General features: G+C 42.5%; 1 protein-coding gene across 14 annotated transcripts in view; it reads right to left on the reverse strand.

Moving 5' to 3' along the window:
• The window catches only part of ABLIM1 (actin binding LIM protein 1), a 274,277-nt gene that overhangs the window by 35,090 nt on the left and 219,676 nt on the right, over positions 1-19,511 (reverse strand). For 7 of the 14 annotated variants that reach the window (XM_081268068.1, XM_081268066.1, XM_081268056.1 and 4 more), the window contains 3 exons: positions 15,363-15,450; positions 12,284-12,342; positions 9,558-9,653 (listed from right to left, as the gene is read on the reverse strand). In XM_081268068.1, the coding sequence (XP_081124194.1) occupies positions 9,558-9,653; positions 12,284-12,342; positions 15,363-15,450 (243 nt within the window). The remainder of the gene's footprint in view (positions 1-9,557; positions 9,654-12,283; positions 12,343-15,362; positions 15,451-19,511) is intronic. The other 7 variants (XM_081268061.1, XM_081268059.1, XM_081268058.1 and 4 more) reach the window with 1 other exon arrangement.

Below are 19,511 nucleotides of genomic sequence, written 5' to 3' on the forward strand. Positions count from 1 at the left end.
GCTCTTGCCCTTGACTTCTTCAAATGCACTTGGCACCCAGTGGATCTTTCAAAAGAGATTTATTTTATTTCTTTTAAAGAACATAATTTGAACTTCCAATATCCTGCTTTTGGCTTCAGTGTCAACTCGGAATAAAACCACAACTCCCGGGGCCTTGCGATCACTCTGCTGCCTTCTCCTACCTTGTCACTCGTCACCTGTCATCATTCACAGAAGCAGGAGCACCTCCCTGCCTGGGGGTTCTTATCCCCAATGCTCCCTCAGCCTGCAGTGCTCTTACCCACAACCTGACTGGGTTGACTCTTTTTCCTCCTTCAAGCCTAAAGTCTTAGATATCGCCAGCTCGGGGAGGCCCTCCCTGTTCTCCAGGCCAGAGTTCTCACAGTGCCATTCTTACTTTTTCCTTTGTGAATAAAAATTCCAATTGATACATTTATTGGTTTTGCTGCATCAGGTCTACCTCCCCCTTGACTTTGGTCATGCTCTCACCCTCACACAGTAGTCACCACTGCATACATCCAATGCTTTGCACAGGTACACAAAAGGCATAAACATTTGTGGAGAGAATGAGCTCCAATTTATTTGCAGGCACCAACTCATGTCTCTTCCATGATTTGAACCTAACACAGAGGACATCCTGAGCTTGAAGAAGGTGGAAGAAACAGGACCTCATCATAGGTACTTGAGAACCCTGAGAGTATTGGTTATGCAGGCGGGACCCACGGGAAGTGAATGAACTAGGGTTGAGAGCCTCCCCCCTCTGCTTGGCATATTTTGGAAAGTTTTACACAGAAAACCAAGGTCCTGGTCTTGAGAGACTTCCTCATGTCTGTGCAGTTATTTTCTGGAGTGGATGACGTTAAGGTCTACAATAGAATAGGACATTTCCCTTTGGCACTGTTCCTACTAATAAGTGACACCTTGAATATAGGTATAACTGAACCCAAAGAACTCCTAACAGCACAGGTGCTATGCCTCCAATTCACACCTGAAACAAGGAGCGCAGGCACAGCTGGCCACTCAAGGCAGGCGTGGTCGGACTCATTCTCAAAGCCGCACTCACAGGAGGGCTGTGCCCAGAGATACCTGACTGGGCGGTGGTGGGAGAAGCGTCACTATGCCCAGATGGAGGCATGCGTCGCTCAGCGCTTCCACAACCTGCCACATACAAGGGCTCTCCTCCAACTGTGATTGAAGCTACTATTTCCCAATCACAGGTGAATTTCAATATGAGAAAATTCTACATCAGAGCATGTTGGAAAAGAAAGGATCTGGACACTAAAAGAATGTCCAGTTTCTAGATCCATTTCTCAATCAAACTACAGAAGTGGCATTATCCAAATATAACCCTCCTTTAAAAATTATTTTTAAAAAGTCTTTTTAATGAAAGTTGAAGTGACATCCAGCTCTGTGGGATAATTAAATACAGGTGGTAGTCCTTCAGGTTCAAGTAGCCAGGACTTAATATCTGCTAAACTTGGTATCAAATTAAAACCTCTTATTTAAGCAGCAACACAGGAATATCAATAGCAGCCAGTGTTTATTGCCCAATTCCTATGTGGCAGGCCTGTGCTGAGCCTGTACCAGCTTAACCACATTGAATCTGCTCAGTGAGATAGGTTTTCACCCCATTTTACAGATGAGAAAGAGGTATGAGTGATCCAAGCTGCAGAGGTAGGAAGGGTTTGAGTTAGGATTTGAACCCAGGTAACTCCTGCACTTGATTTTTGTCTACATCATAAGGTGAGTGCACTCATGTATTTCCCAACACAGCTATGGAACAAAGAGGGTGAGGGTACTAAGCAACACGTTGACAACAGTAGCAGAACAGAAGGAATGCTAACTGAAAATATGCTCTTTGTCCTGTGGGCTCGCTGCCTGAGCACCCTGGGGTGGAGGTGGGTAGGAGAGGCGTGCTGCAGAGGTGACAGGTCTTCACTTACTGGAGTTGCTGTGACAAGGGCCTGTGTTCCTTAACAAGCACCTGGGCATTAATTGAAAAGCCAAGTCACATGCTGAGCTTGGTGGTGTCTTGTATGTAACTCATCCCTGTTTTTGCCAAGAGTGAGCCAGGGACATCACTGCCATTTCCTGCGATAACACACCTGGGGACGGCTCTGAACTGCTTGGTGGCTCTTGTCCTGTCCACGATGATAGGAATAGAGTTGAAGACCAACCTGAGCACTAGTGGGGAAGGACCCTTATGCTGTCTCCCATTGACAAAGAACTCCACTGAGACAGGGCTCAGGACAAGCTAGCCTGTTCAAGCTGCGTTTCTCCCTCCTTCCTCCTCGGATTAGCAGAGTTTGTGAGTAATGCAGGCTTTCTCCAAGGCAGTCATCCTGTTTGGACTATGAATATTACTGGGCTAAAGGTTTTAAGGGATAATGAACAATTTGCATTTTCATCAAGTTTGATTCTTTAAACGTTTTCAGATCTGAATCACCTCCAATCTGCATGGGCCTGCCCCTGAGTTCTCTGATTCTGAAATAATCCAGACTTCTATAGTCAGTTTTCAAAGTCAATTCAGCTGGTCACCAAGCCTACCAAGGCTCTTAGAATGACTGCTCTACCCCTCGTATCTTTAGACTAGTTAGTGTTATCTGGAAAACGCTCAAGATGTTTCAGAGCTTCAGAAATGACCCTTGCATGGAACTTCCCACTCATCACTGTTTACTTTTGCTCCATCCTGACCCATCAAACTTTTTTATAAAATTTACTTCCTTAGACCTCCCGTTCATGGTCAAGTTACATTCTTACTTCCTATTCCTTACAATGGCCCTTCTTTGTCTTCCTGTCTGTATTGAAGTAAGGGGATCAAACACAACTCTGCGTAGTGTAATATGGTGGGGTTAAAATCTAGTTCTGGAGTCAAATAATTCAGCTCAAATCCAGGTTCTGCTAGTTGTGCAGCATTATGGGAATTTTTCTTTCTTTCTTTTTTTTTCTTTTACCTTTCTTGAGTCCCAACTTCTTCATTTATAAAACAAACAGGGGAGAGAGTACCAGCGACAGCTGCTTCATAGTCTTATTAAACGAGATGATACCTTCGAAGGTCCAGCCAGGCATGAAGCAAGTGATCAGCATTAGACTTGATTTCTTGGCCAATTAGTCTCAAATACCAAAGGGCACTGCCTGCATTTACTTCCTCAGGATGGAATATTCTTTTCAGATGTGAGCCACACTGACAAGGCCGCCCATAGCTCTCCATACCACCACGTTAGGCCTCCTTCCCCTCAGAACACAGATGTGTTCATAATTCCTAGTGTCTGGTCGCAGGAACTGACAGTACCTTCCCCTTCTTAGGAACCCTGAGAAGCGCTTCTGCACCCTCTCACAGACTGACTTCCTGCCTGGTCTCAGTTCAGTAACTCATGCCCCTCCCGTGATGGCTGGCAGTGACCTTGCACAGGCCTGTCTTATCTGCCAGGACGGCTCTGCATCTGCTGCCTCCTGAACTGTGCTCCAGGGTTCAACAGCACAGTGGCTCCCCTGCTTCCTGCCGGGGTCCCTAATGGCTCTGGGAGTTCATTTGCTCTCAGCTGGAGGTTAAAGGTCTTGCCTTTAAGAAGATAATAAATTACTTTTAAGAATTGAACAATTATCTTTGCAGTGTATAATCTTAAATATTTAGAATTTTGAATTCAATAGGAAATACCTAAAATTCTCAACATGTTGAATTTTAAATTAATATCTTATTTATTATTGAGTCCCTTTTATACTTCCAGCCATGTTTTCCCCCCTAATGGACACATGATTTGCTGTAATGACTAATAAATCTTCAAGAGGCAGAGAGCCCTCCTCTAACACAGCAGACAAATCCACACACTGAAACTCATCTCAACCTTGAGGCACAGACTTCCTGATGCCCTGTCTTCCTCCCAAATCTCACCAGTTGTTTCTTATCATTTATCTAAGTCCAGCATCTCCTCATTGAGCTGCAACAAAATTTTATAGATAATTCTCATTTCCCTGTCTGATCCCTACATGCAATTACTTAACCTAAATTACCATTTCAACCCATTCAGATATTCAGAGTAGCCACAGTGACCTGGTAATTATGAACTGAATTCACTAACTCAATGGGTCAGCAGCCTTTGTTTCCGGAACTCTGTACAGGAGTTTATGATGAACAAAATTTCTCTTGTGTCTATATTTCAAACATATAATAAATACGAAGTATCCCCAAAGGTATGTTCATTTCTAAGGAGAAAAGGAAGTAGCAAGGTTTCCCAACTCTAAGCTGCTAAAAGCAAGTGGAGTGTGGCTTATTTCTAAAAGCAAGCGGAGTGTGGCTTATTTCATTTAGCATGATGGTCTCCAGTTCCATCCACTTACCAGCAAATGCCAATACTTCATTTTTCTTTATGACTGAGTAAAACTCCATTGTGTATATATCCCAGATTTTCTTTATCCATTCATTTGTTGAAAATCACCTGGGCTGGTGATTTGGCTACTGTGAATTGTGCTGCTATAAACATTGTGCTGATATAAACACTGATGTGCCTGTATCACCATAGTATGATGATTTTAGTTATTTTGGATAAATACCAAGGAGTGGGACAGCTGTGTCATAGTGGTTTCATTCCTAGTCTTTTGAGGAATCTCCATTCTGCCTTCCAGAGTGGTTGTACTAATTTGCAGTCCCACCAGCAATGTCTGAGTGTATCTTTCCCCTTTCATCCTCACCAGCATTTATTAATATCTGCATTCTTGATGACTGCCATTCTAACTGGAGTGAGGTAAAATCTCAATGTAGTTTTGATTTGCATTTCCCTGATTGCTGGGGAAGTTGAACATTTTTTCATATATTTTTTAAAATATTTATTTTTTAGTTGTAGGTGAATACAATATTTTTATTTTATTTTTATGTGGTGCTGAGGATCAAACCCAGTGCCCCATGCATGCTAGGCAAGCGCTCTACCTCTGGGCCACAACCCTAGCCCCATTTTTTTCATACATTTGTTGGCCATTTGTATTTCTTCCTTTGAGAAACATCTGTTTAGTTCATGCTAAGTGAAATAAGCCAGACTCAGAAATTCAAGGGCCAAATGTTTTCTCTCATATGCAGAAGCTAAAACAAAATAAAGGAGTGGGGGGAAATACCATGAAAGTAGAAGATCAGAGGAATAAAGAAGGGGTGGCGGTTGAAGAGAATGGGAAAGGGGAGGGACGCAGAATGAGGTTAACCAAATCATGCTGTGTGCATGTGTGTGTACCGCGGTGAATTCCACCTTTATGTATTCCTATCAAATACAAATTTATAAAAACAATAAATAGACGGGGGGAGGCCAGGGAAGAGGGGTAGGGAAGGAGGAGGTATTAGGGACTGAAATGGAATAAATTTATTCCATATAAGTATATGTCAAAATGAACCTCATGCTTATGTATAGCTATAATGTGCTTATAAAAAATTAATTAAAAAATATATAAGTCCCCGAAGCCCAATCTCCATTTAAACAGGTTATTATATCTGACTGGTTTACTCATTAGCTACTGAGTTAAATAAAATTATCGAAATGTTCATTTAAAAGGAAAAAACAAATGGAATTTGCTAACTTTCCTTTAAGCACTTTTTTCCTTGTAGAAAAAACACAACTTGAAAGTACAGTTGGAGAAGCTCGGTTATTTCTTTGATGCCATCTTTGGCAACAACGTCAACACCCACAAAATGTGGGCTGGTAGGACAGAGAGGGCAAGGGGGACGGAGAGGGGATTGTATAAGGCTGTGAGCTCTCAAAGTATTTTGCCAGTGAATGAGGCAAATTGTTGAATCCCTATTTTGGCAACGGGAAGAAGAAGAAAGGAGCCTTCCCTAACAGGCTTCTAAGAGCACAGAGCTGTCCCACTCAAGCCCACGAAGATGGGGTCTGTGTGCTCACCATTGATTTCCCCAGCACACCTTCCCATATTCACTGTTCACAAGATTTTTAATTTTCTTAAAAAATAGCAAAGAAAGATCTCACTGGAAGACTAGCAGTTCATTTAAAAGGTAAGGGGAATAAAAGGTGTGTTGGGGGGACATTTAATCAATAGTGAGTAGCTGGATGCTTGGAAAAGCACACTTTTTTGCTTTCTTCAGGAAATCCTTTAAAAGCCCTCTACCCCAGTTAACCCACACTCCCATCCCTACCCCAAGCTTTGCCTTGGTTCATCTGCCTGACCATTTGGGAGGCACCGTCACTGTCACCAGGAGAAGACGAATGGAGGAGAGCTCCTGATGTTTCCCCCCAGCTGACACCTCTCTTCAAATGCTGACCATTCAAAGCACTTACCAGCGCTCTGCCTGTTGAGGACGTGGAGAAATGACATTTTTTCATGTACCTTCCAAGTTGGGCCATATGCCCGCAGGCCCCCAAGACAGTATTGGGAGGCTCTCTGATACTCCTGTACCCTCCCCGTCCAGGAGGAGCAGAGAGGCAACAATCACTAATTGAATCTGTCCACTGCCAGGCTGTAAAAAGTCTAAGAGGGCCACAGAGACTACAGGCAACGGCGGCCAGATCAGAATGCTCTCGGAGCGCCTATGGAACAACTATAGGTATAAGATGACTGGCACCTGATCCTAGTACTGTTGATGCTGACAGTACCTGCCTTGGGCTTTGGTTGGTGTTCAGATGGGGTGGTGCCAACTGCTGCAGAAGAAGGGACACTTTTAACATCTGCACACACTGAATGTAAGTCAGGGTGAAAGTAACTCCTTTGGAGTGTTTGGAGAGGAAGCGGAGGGAGCTAGGACACAGCTGCACAAATGTCACCAGCCTTGACCATGGCTGAGAGGCCTGGATGTCTTCCTAGCACATATCTTAACACCTCTGCGTCTGACTGACTGTGTTGCAATGACCCCCAGAGGGGATGAGATCCCCAGGCCTATGGACAAAAAAAGCAGGATATGCTGTGATGACATTGTAGTGACAGTGAGAGTCCACAACATTATTTCCTTGTCCTAGATGAACATAAGGTTTCTCATCATAGAATCATATCATGGCTTAAAAAAAAAAAAACATATACATGGTATTTGTTTTGGTTCTAGATTTTCAAGAATGTACATTGTAATAAGTGAATGTTAGTTTCACAAGAAAAAAAAAACTCATGCCCATTTTGTAAGTTAGTCAATTCATGCTTTTAGCCTTCAAAGTATAGCAAAGAAACTCCTTTTTAATACAAAAGCAAGTGACCCATTCTGGATTATTAAAGCTTGGTCCTGGGAGTACCATGCACTTTGCCTACAATGAATTAGAAATGCTCAGAACTGAGTTTTACTTATAGACAAAAGTAATTGGTATTCACATAAAATTCCTCCAAAGAAGTAAAACCAGAATATGTTCTTTCATCTTTTTTTTCTTTTACCTCTAATTTGAAGGAAAGGAAGGAGTGATTTCTGAATGTAAATAATCAAACGACTTTTCTCCTTATAAATATAACTTTCCTCTGCAACAAAACCAGGACTTATTTCTGGGGCACAGAGTACTGGCTGTCCCTACAAGGACAAGCTCATCTAATAGCTAAGGGGGCTTCGTTACGTGGTGAAAATGAGCTGCTGTGTAGGTCAAAGCACTGGAAAGATGGAAACAACCGTGACTTGAGAGAGGTGTCCCTTGGAGTGTTCAGGCTTCTTAAAGGTCCTGGGGAGCCACCCTGCTGGCAGAGGGGAAGGGAGGCCCTGCCAGGTCCCAGGCTGTTTACAGTGTTCTGTGATAGGGCTAAGTTGACTTCACTGATATTTACGGCTGGTTAATGGGAATCAGATGTTCCTTTTGAACAACAGGATAGAAAGGGAGAAGTTATTAGAAACAGATATTCACGTTCTCTCTCTTAAGGGTCTAGAGCAAACAAAAAAAAAAATCACACTTCGTGGTATTTTTCTTCAAGTCATGAAAATGTACCACTTAGCCATAGTCTTAAGCCAAGAAAATATGACACTAATTGAATTAAGAATATACTATTGGGGGCAGGGGAACTATTGAAAATGTAACTTCCTTCCAAGTAGAGGTATTAAGTCTGAGCAGGGCTCCTCACAGAGGGAGGGGTCCATTATAAGCCTCTCCCTCATTTTGCTGTGTGTGGGAACTCTGCCATTGGGGCTGAGCCTTAAAATAGAAAGAAGGTCCCACACAATCCAAGTCGGAACCTGGTACCACGGGCACTGCAAGGCCCCCAAAGCCTGGAGTCAGAGAACCGGAGTCTACAGTCTCTGCAGCCATCGGCCGGTGCGGCCTTGGGCACACTGCTCCATCGACTTCATTCTGCAGGGGGAGGAACTCGGAGGCTCAGCTCTATGAGGTTTCTTTCCACTATAAAATTCTATACTTCATATGGACATGAATTGTGATAAAATCAGATAGAAGCTCCAACTCTTCCTTAGTGCAGTTCTGGCAGGCACAGGACAAAGCCCTGACAGGAGTACTGGGCTGAGTCCCAAACTGTCACCAGGGCTGTGGAATGGGTTTCGTCTGGGCCAGTGTGGGAAAGCGGAAAGTCACTTGCAATTTCACAGGCCTGACTTCTCAGGGACCCTCGAGAAAGTGAGTCTGGGCAGCAACATGGTCTCCTGCCTTGCTGCTCCTGTGGAAGACAGAGTCCCTCACTGCTCCAGGAGGGCACACAAGACAGGCCACACTCTTCTTCCTCATGCTCAGCAGCGGTCCCCCAAGAGGGCCCTTGGAGCACTTCGGGCTCTCCTCTTCCTGGCATCGAGGTCTCTCTCTCACGGGCCCCTTGCAGCAGAGTAAAAAGAAAATGACTGTGGGCTCCCAGAAACCTGAGATCCAATCCTAACTTTTCTACTTATCAGTGGGGAAACTCGGAGAAGTTCTTTAACTGTGAGAGGCCTCAGTCTCAGTCTCTGTATCTGTAAAATGGGATTAAGATTAACAACCTCCACAGGAACTACTAGGAGAGCAAATGAGAATCTAGATGGATACTCAGCCTCCACAGACGGGGGCCCACTCTCCCTTCGCAAATCCATTCTTGATCCAATCCACTCCTTCCTGGCATGGCTTCCCCCTGCTCGAAGCCTTTGGGTTCTCATTGGGCCTGTTCCTTTTCTCCTCATCTCCACCTGTTCCAATCCTCTCCAGCCTCCAGAATTCAACTTAAAGACTGCATCTCTCAGGAAGTGTCCCTGGAGACCTTGGCCTCATGTGACATCCCCAGAGAATGTGGTGTTTGAGATCCAGGACTTGTGACATGTTTCTGTCCCATTTTATCATGACTTGTCTTTTTTCCCCTACGAGGCTAGATGTACAGCATCCAGGCTGGCACTGCACCCGGGAGTGTGGCCAATATTTGTTCCTTGAACAAACATGGGTGTGCAGGACCACACGGCAGCTTTCTGTGCACCGGCTTTAATGGAGACAACACTTTAGCCACTGCTCTGAAGGCAAGCACCAATCAGAGCGAACAGCCCAGGTCAGAGCGTGAGGCACACTCGGGTGAGGGCAGCACTGACTTCTGCAGGAGGGGACAAGTTACGTGAGGAAGGCAGCCACAGAAAGCAACAGAGAAGCCTAGGCCCACGGCAGCGGCTCCCATCTCCGCCCAGACACAGCGCCAACCTGCAGAGACGGAGTCCGTCCTGTGCGGCGAATCAGACTTTTGGGATAAAAGAAATCGGAGGAAGAGCGGTGGATGTTTGGTGGCTGCCATGAAACCTGAGAAAAAGTAATAATAAACAACAAGATCCCTTATTCTGAAACCCTAGAAAATAAAAAAGCTGAGAGGAAACCAATTTGATAGCAAACAGCAAGTGACATCACTTCCATTGATGTACATGTGCCATTTGGGGGTCAGTTTGGGGCCCAAGTTTAAAGCATATTAACTCGTCTTGAAATTACAATATACTTATCTACATCCACCCCCCTTTCCATTTAGTTTGGCTCGATGTGCTGACGGTATATGAAGCCAACCAAGAGGCGGTCATCAGATTCTGTTCTTACAAACGCCCCATGAGGTCTTCAATGACAAGAATGTGGATTACTTGGGAGGGCTGCTGAAAGATCCTTAAAACATTTTCATTTTGCTATGGAGACCGCTCTGATGTGACATGTGGTGAAAGGCCTAGGAACCTTGGCTGGGGATTTGTGATGTGTGGACACACCCTCAAGAGAGTGCAAGATTCCATCTTCTCTTCAGACTCTGCTCGCCTCTAAGCCCTACCAACACCCCTGGGCCTCAACTCTGGGCACCCTCAGACCCCTTCCCCAGGGGTGCCCTCCTCCTCACTACTGGGCTTCCCAAGGACAGTCAGCCAGAGTGCTGACCTGGCCTCCCAAGTAGTGGATGCCAGGTTCAGGAGGAGAGTGCTGGAATTCTCTGGAAAGCTCATTGAGGGAACAAAACAAGAGCTCCTTTTGGCCAGAATGAAATATTTCACTAGTTGTTTTCATAAGCGTCTCCAGAGAGTTTCATCGAGATGTGAATCTTTATTTATTTACTTACTTATTTATTATCATTTTAGGAACATCAGTCCCAAACTCAAGTTATCTTTATAGAAAAAAAGATGCACATTCCATTCAGTCTGGTCTCATGAGCACGCCTCAATTTGTCCCTGGCTCCCCAGCCAAAGATTTCATCAGGGATTAAGTAAAAATGACTATTCAAAAAACCAAAAGCAACCCTGTAGAGAGGGGAAGATGTGCTGGCTCCCTGGGTGGTTTCTGGGCAGCAGCCTCAGCTATGTTGTGAATTGTACATTCTTGGGGCAAAAGTGACAGTAAGTACTGTCCTTAGTGTTCTCCTCTATTATGAAGATAATTCATTTCCCAAGCATGTATGGTTCCTCTAAAGCCCCTCGCCAGTCTGGTGACAACATTCAAGAGAAATCCTGTGTGCTCAAGTTGAAGTTGTGTGTCAGGAAGCAGAACAGAACATCTGGGCATTCGTGGGCAAATCCCTCCCCTGCTCATTCATATATATTTTGTAGTTGGACACAATACCTTTATTTTATTTATTTATTTTTATGTGGTGCTGAGGACTGAACCCAGGGCCTGTGTGTGCTAGGCAAGGGCTCTGCCACTGAGCCACAACCCTATCCCAGCCCCTGCTCATTCTTACCTTTATTCAATTATACTAAGAAAATTTTTCTTTTAACTTCTACTTAAAATCTGCTCATAATAACTGTGAATTCTAAGAGTACTACTTTTGTTCAGGGTTACAGGCAAGGGACAAGTTTCTAAAATATCCAAATGGCAAAGTGTCTCTATCTGATATACAGATGACATCTGAGGAAGAAAAAGAGAGAGAGAGAAATAAAAGCAAAGGGGGAAAGTTCCTATGCATACGTCTGTTGCAATGAAGAGAATAAATAAAAGGCACCAGAAAATAAGAGCTGCGATTACTCAGGTGGCAAGCAAAGGGATCTGAAATCTGAGAACCATTTCTCAGAAGCCTAGTCATCCCTTCACAAGTCACACTTCGGTGACCAGGTCCCACGGGTGAACCATGGCTCTGCTGGAATTACACACGTCACGTAACACAGGCCTGCTCAGGGCAGATAAGAAAGCATTCCACACACTGGAGTCTGGCCTCCAAAATAAATCCAGATCATTCTTTTCCTTGAGATAGCAAATGCTGTGAGGTCACGCTCCCGTGTTTCCATTGTACCCTCAAGTTAGCTAAACTGAGGGACTGAGATTCAGTCTGATTATTGCTCTGGGGGAAAAACAAACAACAAAACAAAAACCTTCATAGACCAGATGAGAAACTAGGGACGTGTGATCAGGATCCAGATTATAATCACAACGTGACAATGGTATTTGCTTCTGAAACATAAAATACTGTCATCTGGAGGAGTTCTGAATATCGACCAACCTGCATGTCTGAGCTCATCGTTATTTTCCCCTAAGATTTTATCTGACAAGTCATCAATTCGGAGCTGGAGGTTGTTCCAGTGAGTTTGGATTTGAGAGCAATGGATGGAAGCAGGGCATCACGGGCTCAGTACAAAGCCATCTTGCAGGAAGGTCACCAGATGTTGGCTTTAGAACTGGGTGAATTATTTTTCCCCATCTGCATTGACTTTTGCTTGAATGCCTTAAGCTGACCAGAAAGGCAGGGCTTACTTTATCCAACACAAGCATGTGGAGTAAAAATCACAACAATAAATTTAAGGCATAAAAGAACCCCCTGAGCTGGCCAAATGGCCTTTGAACTTGGTTTGCTATGAGAAAAAACAAATCAGTAAAAAGTAATTTCACCCCAACCCTTGCCCCAAGAATTTGTGACTATGAAACCTGTGGCCTCCAAATGCACCTGGCATTGTGGCTCCAATGGATTTCCTTACCCGCAGTTTTTCCTCTGTCTTGGTAGATTGCTTACAGTCGGGATGCCAAACGGTGGACCCTGGAAAGACATGAAGCACCACTCAGAGTAAAGGAAATGGAGAGAAGCCGCAGTCCTAGTGAACTGAGCTTCTGAGAGTGGCTCATATTCCTCTTTCCCTGTCATAGGAGAGTGTTAGGGCCCCATGCCCAGGTGGCTTATGACACTGAAGTCAAACAACTCTAAACCCTAGGTGAGGTTTCCTCATCTGGCCCAAGCTTGCTCATAAAGGTCATAGTTCTAGATCACAAGAATGGTTTAATGCAAGAGATATTTTAGCTCTTGACAGGTCTATTTAGTTTTTCTCTTTAAATCATATTATTATCCTTTAAAAGTAATGTCTGAGTGCTTGCTACATGCTGCATTTAATTTCAGAAATATAAGCCATGTTGATAGAACATCAAAACAATCAAGCTATTTGGTTGGAGAAATAAAGTCAAACTAGGTAGTCTATATCCAGAATATTTTGGCTATAGATAGTTTGTATATAGAAGATCCAGATGTAAAATTCACTAAATTCTCATTGACCCAATTCTATAGTCACCTATCCTGAAGCAGGAAATTAAAATAACTGACAGCCGGGTTAAAATTACATTATGAATCCTGCAGCCACTTAATTAACTTTTTTTTAAAAGTTTTGGTTTTAAACTAGTCACACAACTATTTTGGTGTTATTCCTGGATCAATAGTTTCTCAGACTATGAAGTACTTTCATGGGTAGAACCCACAGCACAGAATTAAGCAAAACACTTACCTCTTAAAGAAAGCTCTTACTCCAGAATCCAGGGCCTGGCATATGATTGTATAGACCATATATGTACTATATGTCATCTATATAAGTATGGGCCATTTATATCACTATGCAAGTTCCACGTCTACCTAAGAGTTTGTTCAGATATCGGGAGGGGCAGAAGAGTCTGAGCACTTAAAAAATCCAAGTCAATCTTTTTCTAAGTGGAAAGTAGTGAGAAATTGACACACATAACAGTCTCAGCAGGAACATCAATCTTTCTGCATTTTATAGCTTCAGTCTTGATTTCTTTAAGCATAACCTCTGTGTACTTGAAAGTCACCAATATTAAACTGACTTAAATTGCTTTATACCACTGAGCTAAAATAATATTCAATTAATAACAAGGAAATATATTTCATACCAGAAGAAAACTGTAAACTCTGTTTAAAAATCACCTCTATCTTGCTTCTCCCAGAGCCAAAAATAAAAAAAGAAAGAAAACCAAACAAGCAAACCCCAGACAGACACACCGGTCCCTTCAGCACTAACTCTGGCTCAAAGGCTAACTACAAAGCACAGGAAATCTCTTAATGTGGAGAGCCGAGGTCAGGCCCAGGCCGGGAGAACCTTCGCTGTGAAGGTGCTGCTGAGTGGGGGCACTGGCCGGAACACGGTCTGCACACAATGGCAGCATTGTTCTGCAGAGGTCAGATACACCAGCAATGTGACTCTCAGATGCTGAGAAAGATGAAACTGCTCATTCTTCAAGGATGTGCCGAGAGGGCAGGCAAAGGGTACCACAGCACAACTCCAGAGATGTAGAACAATCCCTGGAATTCTAAAGGTAGCCCATCTTGTAAATGTGCTATATTTGTGCACAACTTGAAACCACCCTCCTGCGTTCAGCTTCCAGAGCCGCTGTGGACGTGCAGAACTGCACCCGAGCAGACATAGGTTGACGTGTACGCCTGTGTCTGTCCTGGGAGTAAGTGACACACCAAAATCTAAAAGCAGGCCCAGAGACCACATGGGGAATCGATCTGCTTTGTGCAGAAAAATGCAAAGCGACACCTGCCTATTGCCACTATAGCTGTACAGCCTGTCCTTGGGAACACGTGTCCTATGAAGCCCCCATGAGACCACAGATGCAGTGCTTGTCACTGGCGTTCCCATGAGGCCCTTCAGCATTCAGTGGTGTTTTCCACTGCAATTTTTCAGGGTGATCACTCTAAAGCTGAAATGACACTGGGTTGTCCATTTCTTGCCTTGCCAGCAATTTTCGAGGGAATAGCCAAGACGGTCCTTTAACCCTCGAAAATCATTTCTACAGACTTTTAGTTGCACAGAAAGAAAATCGAGAGAGCAAAGCAAACCATTCATTAAACAGCCGCATGGTGTTATGTGTAAAGGGGAGTGAAGAAGAGGCAGGGGAACCGAGACCCAGCAATTATCAGAACTGAATAAGCAACCGCTCTTACAGTTCTCGCTAATTTTCCTGATGAACCTTGTCTAATTAATGACTCTTTTTAAAGATAAAAATAGTAAAATGTTTGTGCAGATGGTGCTGTTTGGTTGACAGAGAATCTGCACCTAAATCCTCTCTGAGAGGCTTTGGGATTTGGGACAAAATAAAAATGGATCATCGTTTCACACTGGGAACATTCCTCAAAATTATTTTCAATTAAGAAAAATCGAAGGACTCCCTGGAAAGAAGTATTTCCTTGTCACCAGAAACGTCTCTGTTTCTTATGTAGGGACTTTGCCTGTGTGCTTGTTCATTCTCTATTTTGATAGGAGAACCGTACTGTTTGAACAGGATGAAATGTGTCTATGGGGGAATGCATCAAACGTGAGCTTTTCTTCTGGAAAGCCAGAGAAGAGCATGCTGGGAGACTTCAGACCATCCTCCCAGGACAGTGAAAGGAGAAAAGGAAAAGGAGCCACCAAATAAGGGACACTTCCAGAAATTTCTAGAAAGCTTTCTCTCCTGCGATCTTCTGTTTCCCAAACATTCCTGAGGAGAGGTGGGGGAGGAATTGCTGATTGCCACTCTTCCCTCTTATGGAACGTGGAGTCTTATTCATTCTTTCCAAGCAGCAACACACTCAGCTCATTTGTTAACTGCCCCGGGGGCTCCCAGCCAGAGAGCAATTGCTTGGCTGATTAAAGCTAACCGATGAGGTAACTTCTGGCCGCATTTGTGTTGGATTTGGGTAGCCTCTCAGCTAATAAAATGCCTCCTTCTCTAAAAACAATTCAACAAACACAGAAGGCTTTCTCTCCCTGAATGGGAAAGAGTCCACCTTACCTTGAAGATACATCTCTTCTCCTTCTGTGAACATCTGGTTGCATCTGCTGCATCGTGCACAGCTGGGGTGATAATGTTTGTCACCTGCCTGCAAGAGAAAAGGCAGGGACATTTAGCCGGCTCCTTGACATGGCTCCAGGCTCTTTTTTGGATTCAGAAGAAAAGAGAAGATGCTGAGACATGGAAAATAATTGACTGGCCAAACTCCCCACAGCAACAGCCCTATAGTGAAAAAGCTGACCTCGACCTCAACCTGGCTGGAACTAGAAAGGCCCGAAGGCCAGCTACTTGTACCTGCTACAGTGGGGCTGCCTTGCCCCTCAGGAGTTTTGGCTTCCAATTCTCTCCTGTCCTGGACTTGCCTGGATCATTGCCAGTTACACACCATATGCCTGAGATGAGTTGATGCCATCTCCCAAAAACCCCACCTCAAAAGCAGGAACACAGAAATTCATGTTGGAAGCTAATGTCAGTTTATATGAAAGCAATAAAAAATAAGTGATCTTTATACTTAATGTGTTCTTGCTTTCCTGGCTTAAACATGAGAAATGATAAAATCTATCCAGCATGCAGCAAGGCAAGAAACACCATCGTAAAAGACATCATTCACTGCTTTTTGCACAGAAGGAGCCCAAATTCTCTCCTAAGCCAAGCTCTTATGTTAAGAGTTTTCTGAGGAAGCACATTACTGAGGTAGCTCTGCATTATTCTCTGGCATTTCACATACTTAAATACGACAGATGTCATCACATAAGTGTTGACTACCCCAGAGCAAAGTGTCACTGGACACAGGGACAATTCTCTAGACAGGTGCCAAGTCACATTAAAGTCATGCTTCAAATACAAGCTAGACAAAACCACAATACTTTCATTCAAGCTTAGCAAAAAAATTCTTCACCATCTAAAAATTATCAAATGTATTTTATCATTAAAACATTTTTATCAATCAACTATGAATCCCCCCCCCCCCCGACTAAACCACATGCAAAGACAGCACTGAGAAAGTTATGGCTACTTCCTGCTTCTGAACCTGCATGAAACCCCAACAGGAAATTAGAGGTCAGGTTGAGATTTCATTCTCACACCCTCCTGCAGGAACTACAAAATCCCCTTGGCAAACAGAGCATGAGATGTTGTCAGCTCTTCAAGATGATCCAAGCCAGAAAGAAAGTTCTTTAAATTAAAGCTAGAAATGACATCTTTTCTCTGGTGCCTGCCAGAAAATCCCAGAAAAGGTGTTCTTGTTCACTTGCTTCTCATTTTTTTAATTATATATTTTGTGTTTTTAAAAATTCATTAATTAATTTGTTCCTATTTGTTATGATAGCAAAATGCATTTAGATTCATAGTACACAAATGGAGCCCACTTTTTCATGTCTCTGGTAGTACACAAAGTAGAGCCACACCATTGTGTCTTCATACATGTACCTAGGGTAATGATGTCCATCTCATTCCATAGTGTGGGTGTAGTGGGTAGTAATTGCGGCAGGGGGTGTGGGAAGTAAGAGAAGCAATGAAGTAGCTCCTGCCCTGAAGACATCTGGTTTGGGGCTGGGGCTGGGGCTCAGCAGGAGAGCGCTTGCCTAGCAAGTGCGAAGCCCTGGGTTCAATCCTCAGCACCACATTAAAATAAATAAATAAATAAAATAAAGGTACTTTGTGCAACTAAAAAAATAAATACTTTAAAAAAAGACATCTGGTATCAAATGTAAGTGAAAGGAACAAGGAAGAAGACTTTAGTTCTAAACAGGCTGGCTCAGCTAGGACCTCAATACTGAGGTCCAAGTTGGTTTGGACAATCCTTGGATTCTCAGGGACAATGTAGGTGAAAGAATAAAGGGTCCTTGCTAGGAATCTGGTATAGTTTGCAGTAAAAAGTACACCCTTCAGTAAACTAAGAATAGAAAGAAATTTCTTTGGGCAGATAAAGTGTCTTTATCATATTTAATAGTGAGACATTAGAAGTACACTCATTAAAGATAGAAACAAGACAAAGTTCACCGATACCATTTCTACATTGTTTGGGTCTTAGCTAATGTGAAAAGTCAAGAAAAATAAATAAATATAGTGATCACTAATAGAAGAATTCAGTTAAGTGACTGGATTAAAAAATCATAAAATAATTATTTCCTATCCATTAGTAATAAAAATTAAATGTAATGGGAAAACAGGTCTTCGTTTGTAATAGCAACAAGTAAACCCTCCAATGTAAGATCTGTATAAAGATGCAGGGTGTGGTGGCACATGCCTGTAATCCCAGCAGCTCAGGAGGCTGAGGCAGGAGGATTGAGAGTTCAAAGCCAGCCTCAGCTACTTAGTGAGGTGCTAAGCAACTCAGTGAGACCCTATCTCTGAATAAAATACAAAATAGGGCTGGGGATGTGGCTCAGTAGTCCAGTGTCCCTGAGTTGGATCCCTGGTATCCCTACCAAAAAAAAATCTGTATAAGGAATAAATTATAGAGCTTAACTAATGGATATAAAAGGCCTAAATAGAAACATGTAATATTTCTGGATGGGAAAATTAAATATTATGAAGATGTTGATTTATTTAAAATGAACCTGTTAATGCAATGCATTTCTAATAAAAATTCTCAGAGGAGTTTCCTTTGGAAACTTTGTGGGGAAGGGGGAAGCCGTAGGTTTCCTTGTCATATGGCTTTTTCCCATAAGTTCATATGGAAGAAAAAGAATGCACAAAAATACAAAGACATTTTTTCAAAAAGAGAGCACCAAAGAGAGGGAATTTTCCTTTCCTGATATAAGATTATTTTCTAAGGCTAAAATAATTAAAGTATTTAAATATCAGTGTTAGGGGGAAAAAATCAATGGAACAGAAGACCTGTTTTATACTCATACATATAAAAGTATTTAGTTTGTTAATTTTGATATTTCAAATACACTAAAAGAATAGATTATTCAATAAATGATGATGATAGCTTAGTGGTAGGGCACTTGCCTAGCATGTGGGTTTGCTCTCCTGCACACCAAAATAATATCAATAAATAATAATAATAAAGTGATGAAGACAATTGGTTCTCCACTTAAAGAAAGATAAATCTAGATTCCTAAATCATAACTACACAAAAACAAATTTCAAAGAACTTATAAAACTAAAAGTAGAAACAAGATTGAAGCAGTATAAGAAGAATATATAGAAGGCTTTTTCAATAAATGTGAGATAGGAAGGCTTTCCTAAGCAAGGAAAAACCCAGAAATAATAAAGACAAATACTGACTAATTAATGCACAAAACCCAAAAATCTCTATACATAAAGTAAGAAGACAAATAACAGAAAATTTTTTTTTGCCACACATTTCAGGCAAAGAATTATTCAGAATATATAAAAAAATCCCCATAATGAAATAAATTAATGGCATATGAATACAAGGTAATTTTCAGAAAAAAATGTAGATTATCCAAAAAAATAAATAATTTGCTTAACCTTATCAGTAATCAGGGAAAAACAGCTTTGGCGGGGGGTGGATCCATCAAATTGGCAAAGACAAAAAAAAAAAGACAGTGTGAAGAAGAAGGCACTGTCACACTGTTGGTGACCCAAATCCTTCCTGGAAGGCAACTTGGTCATGTCTATTAAGATTTAATATGCACATGCCCTCTTACCACAATTCCATCTCCAGGAAGAGATCCTGCAGTTTCCTACATATGTGCCCAAAGGTGTAGGTACTAAGGATAATCAGTAATATTTCATTTACAACAACAACAAAGAAACAGAACACAACCCAAATAAGGAAGAAGTTAAATGAAATGGTGAATCTTATGTAACCCCTAAAAGAACAAACACTCCTTACATACTCACACGGACAGAGTTCAAACAAATATTTGGAGTTCACGATTTGGAGTTCACACTAATGATGCTAATGGGAAAAAAAGCAGCAAAAATACTGCCTATTACAGAGCCCTACATAAAGTAGTGGCAAAAGCATGGTGAACTGAATAAGTATGACTGGATTCAAATCCAGATTCAGGATTTGAAGGCAACATGCTCACAATTTTCAGCATCTACGTCTATAAAATGGGTGGAAGAGTTGCAATCACCTCCTAGAGTCAAGGAGAGGACTATTGGGACCCTAACATCTTTCTTGGCGCCATGATAAGTGCTTGAAAATACTTACACAAACCCCTGATC

Source organism: Spermophilus citellus, assembly GCF_964194105.1.
Source record: "Spermophilus citellus genome assembly, chromosome: 15".
NCBI classification, from domain to species: Eukaryota; Metazoa; Chordata; class Mammalia; order Rodentia; family Sciuridae; genus Spermophilus; species Spermophilus citellus.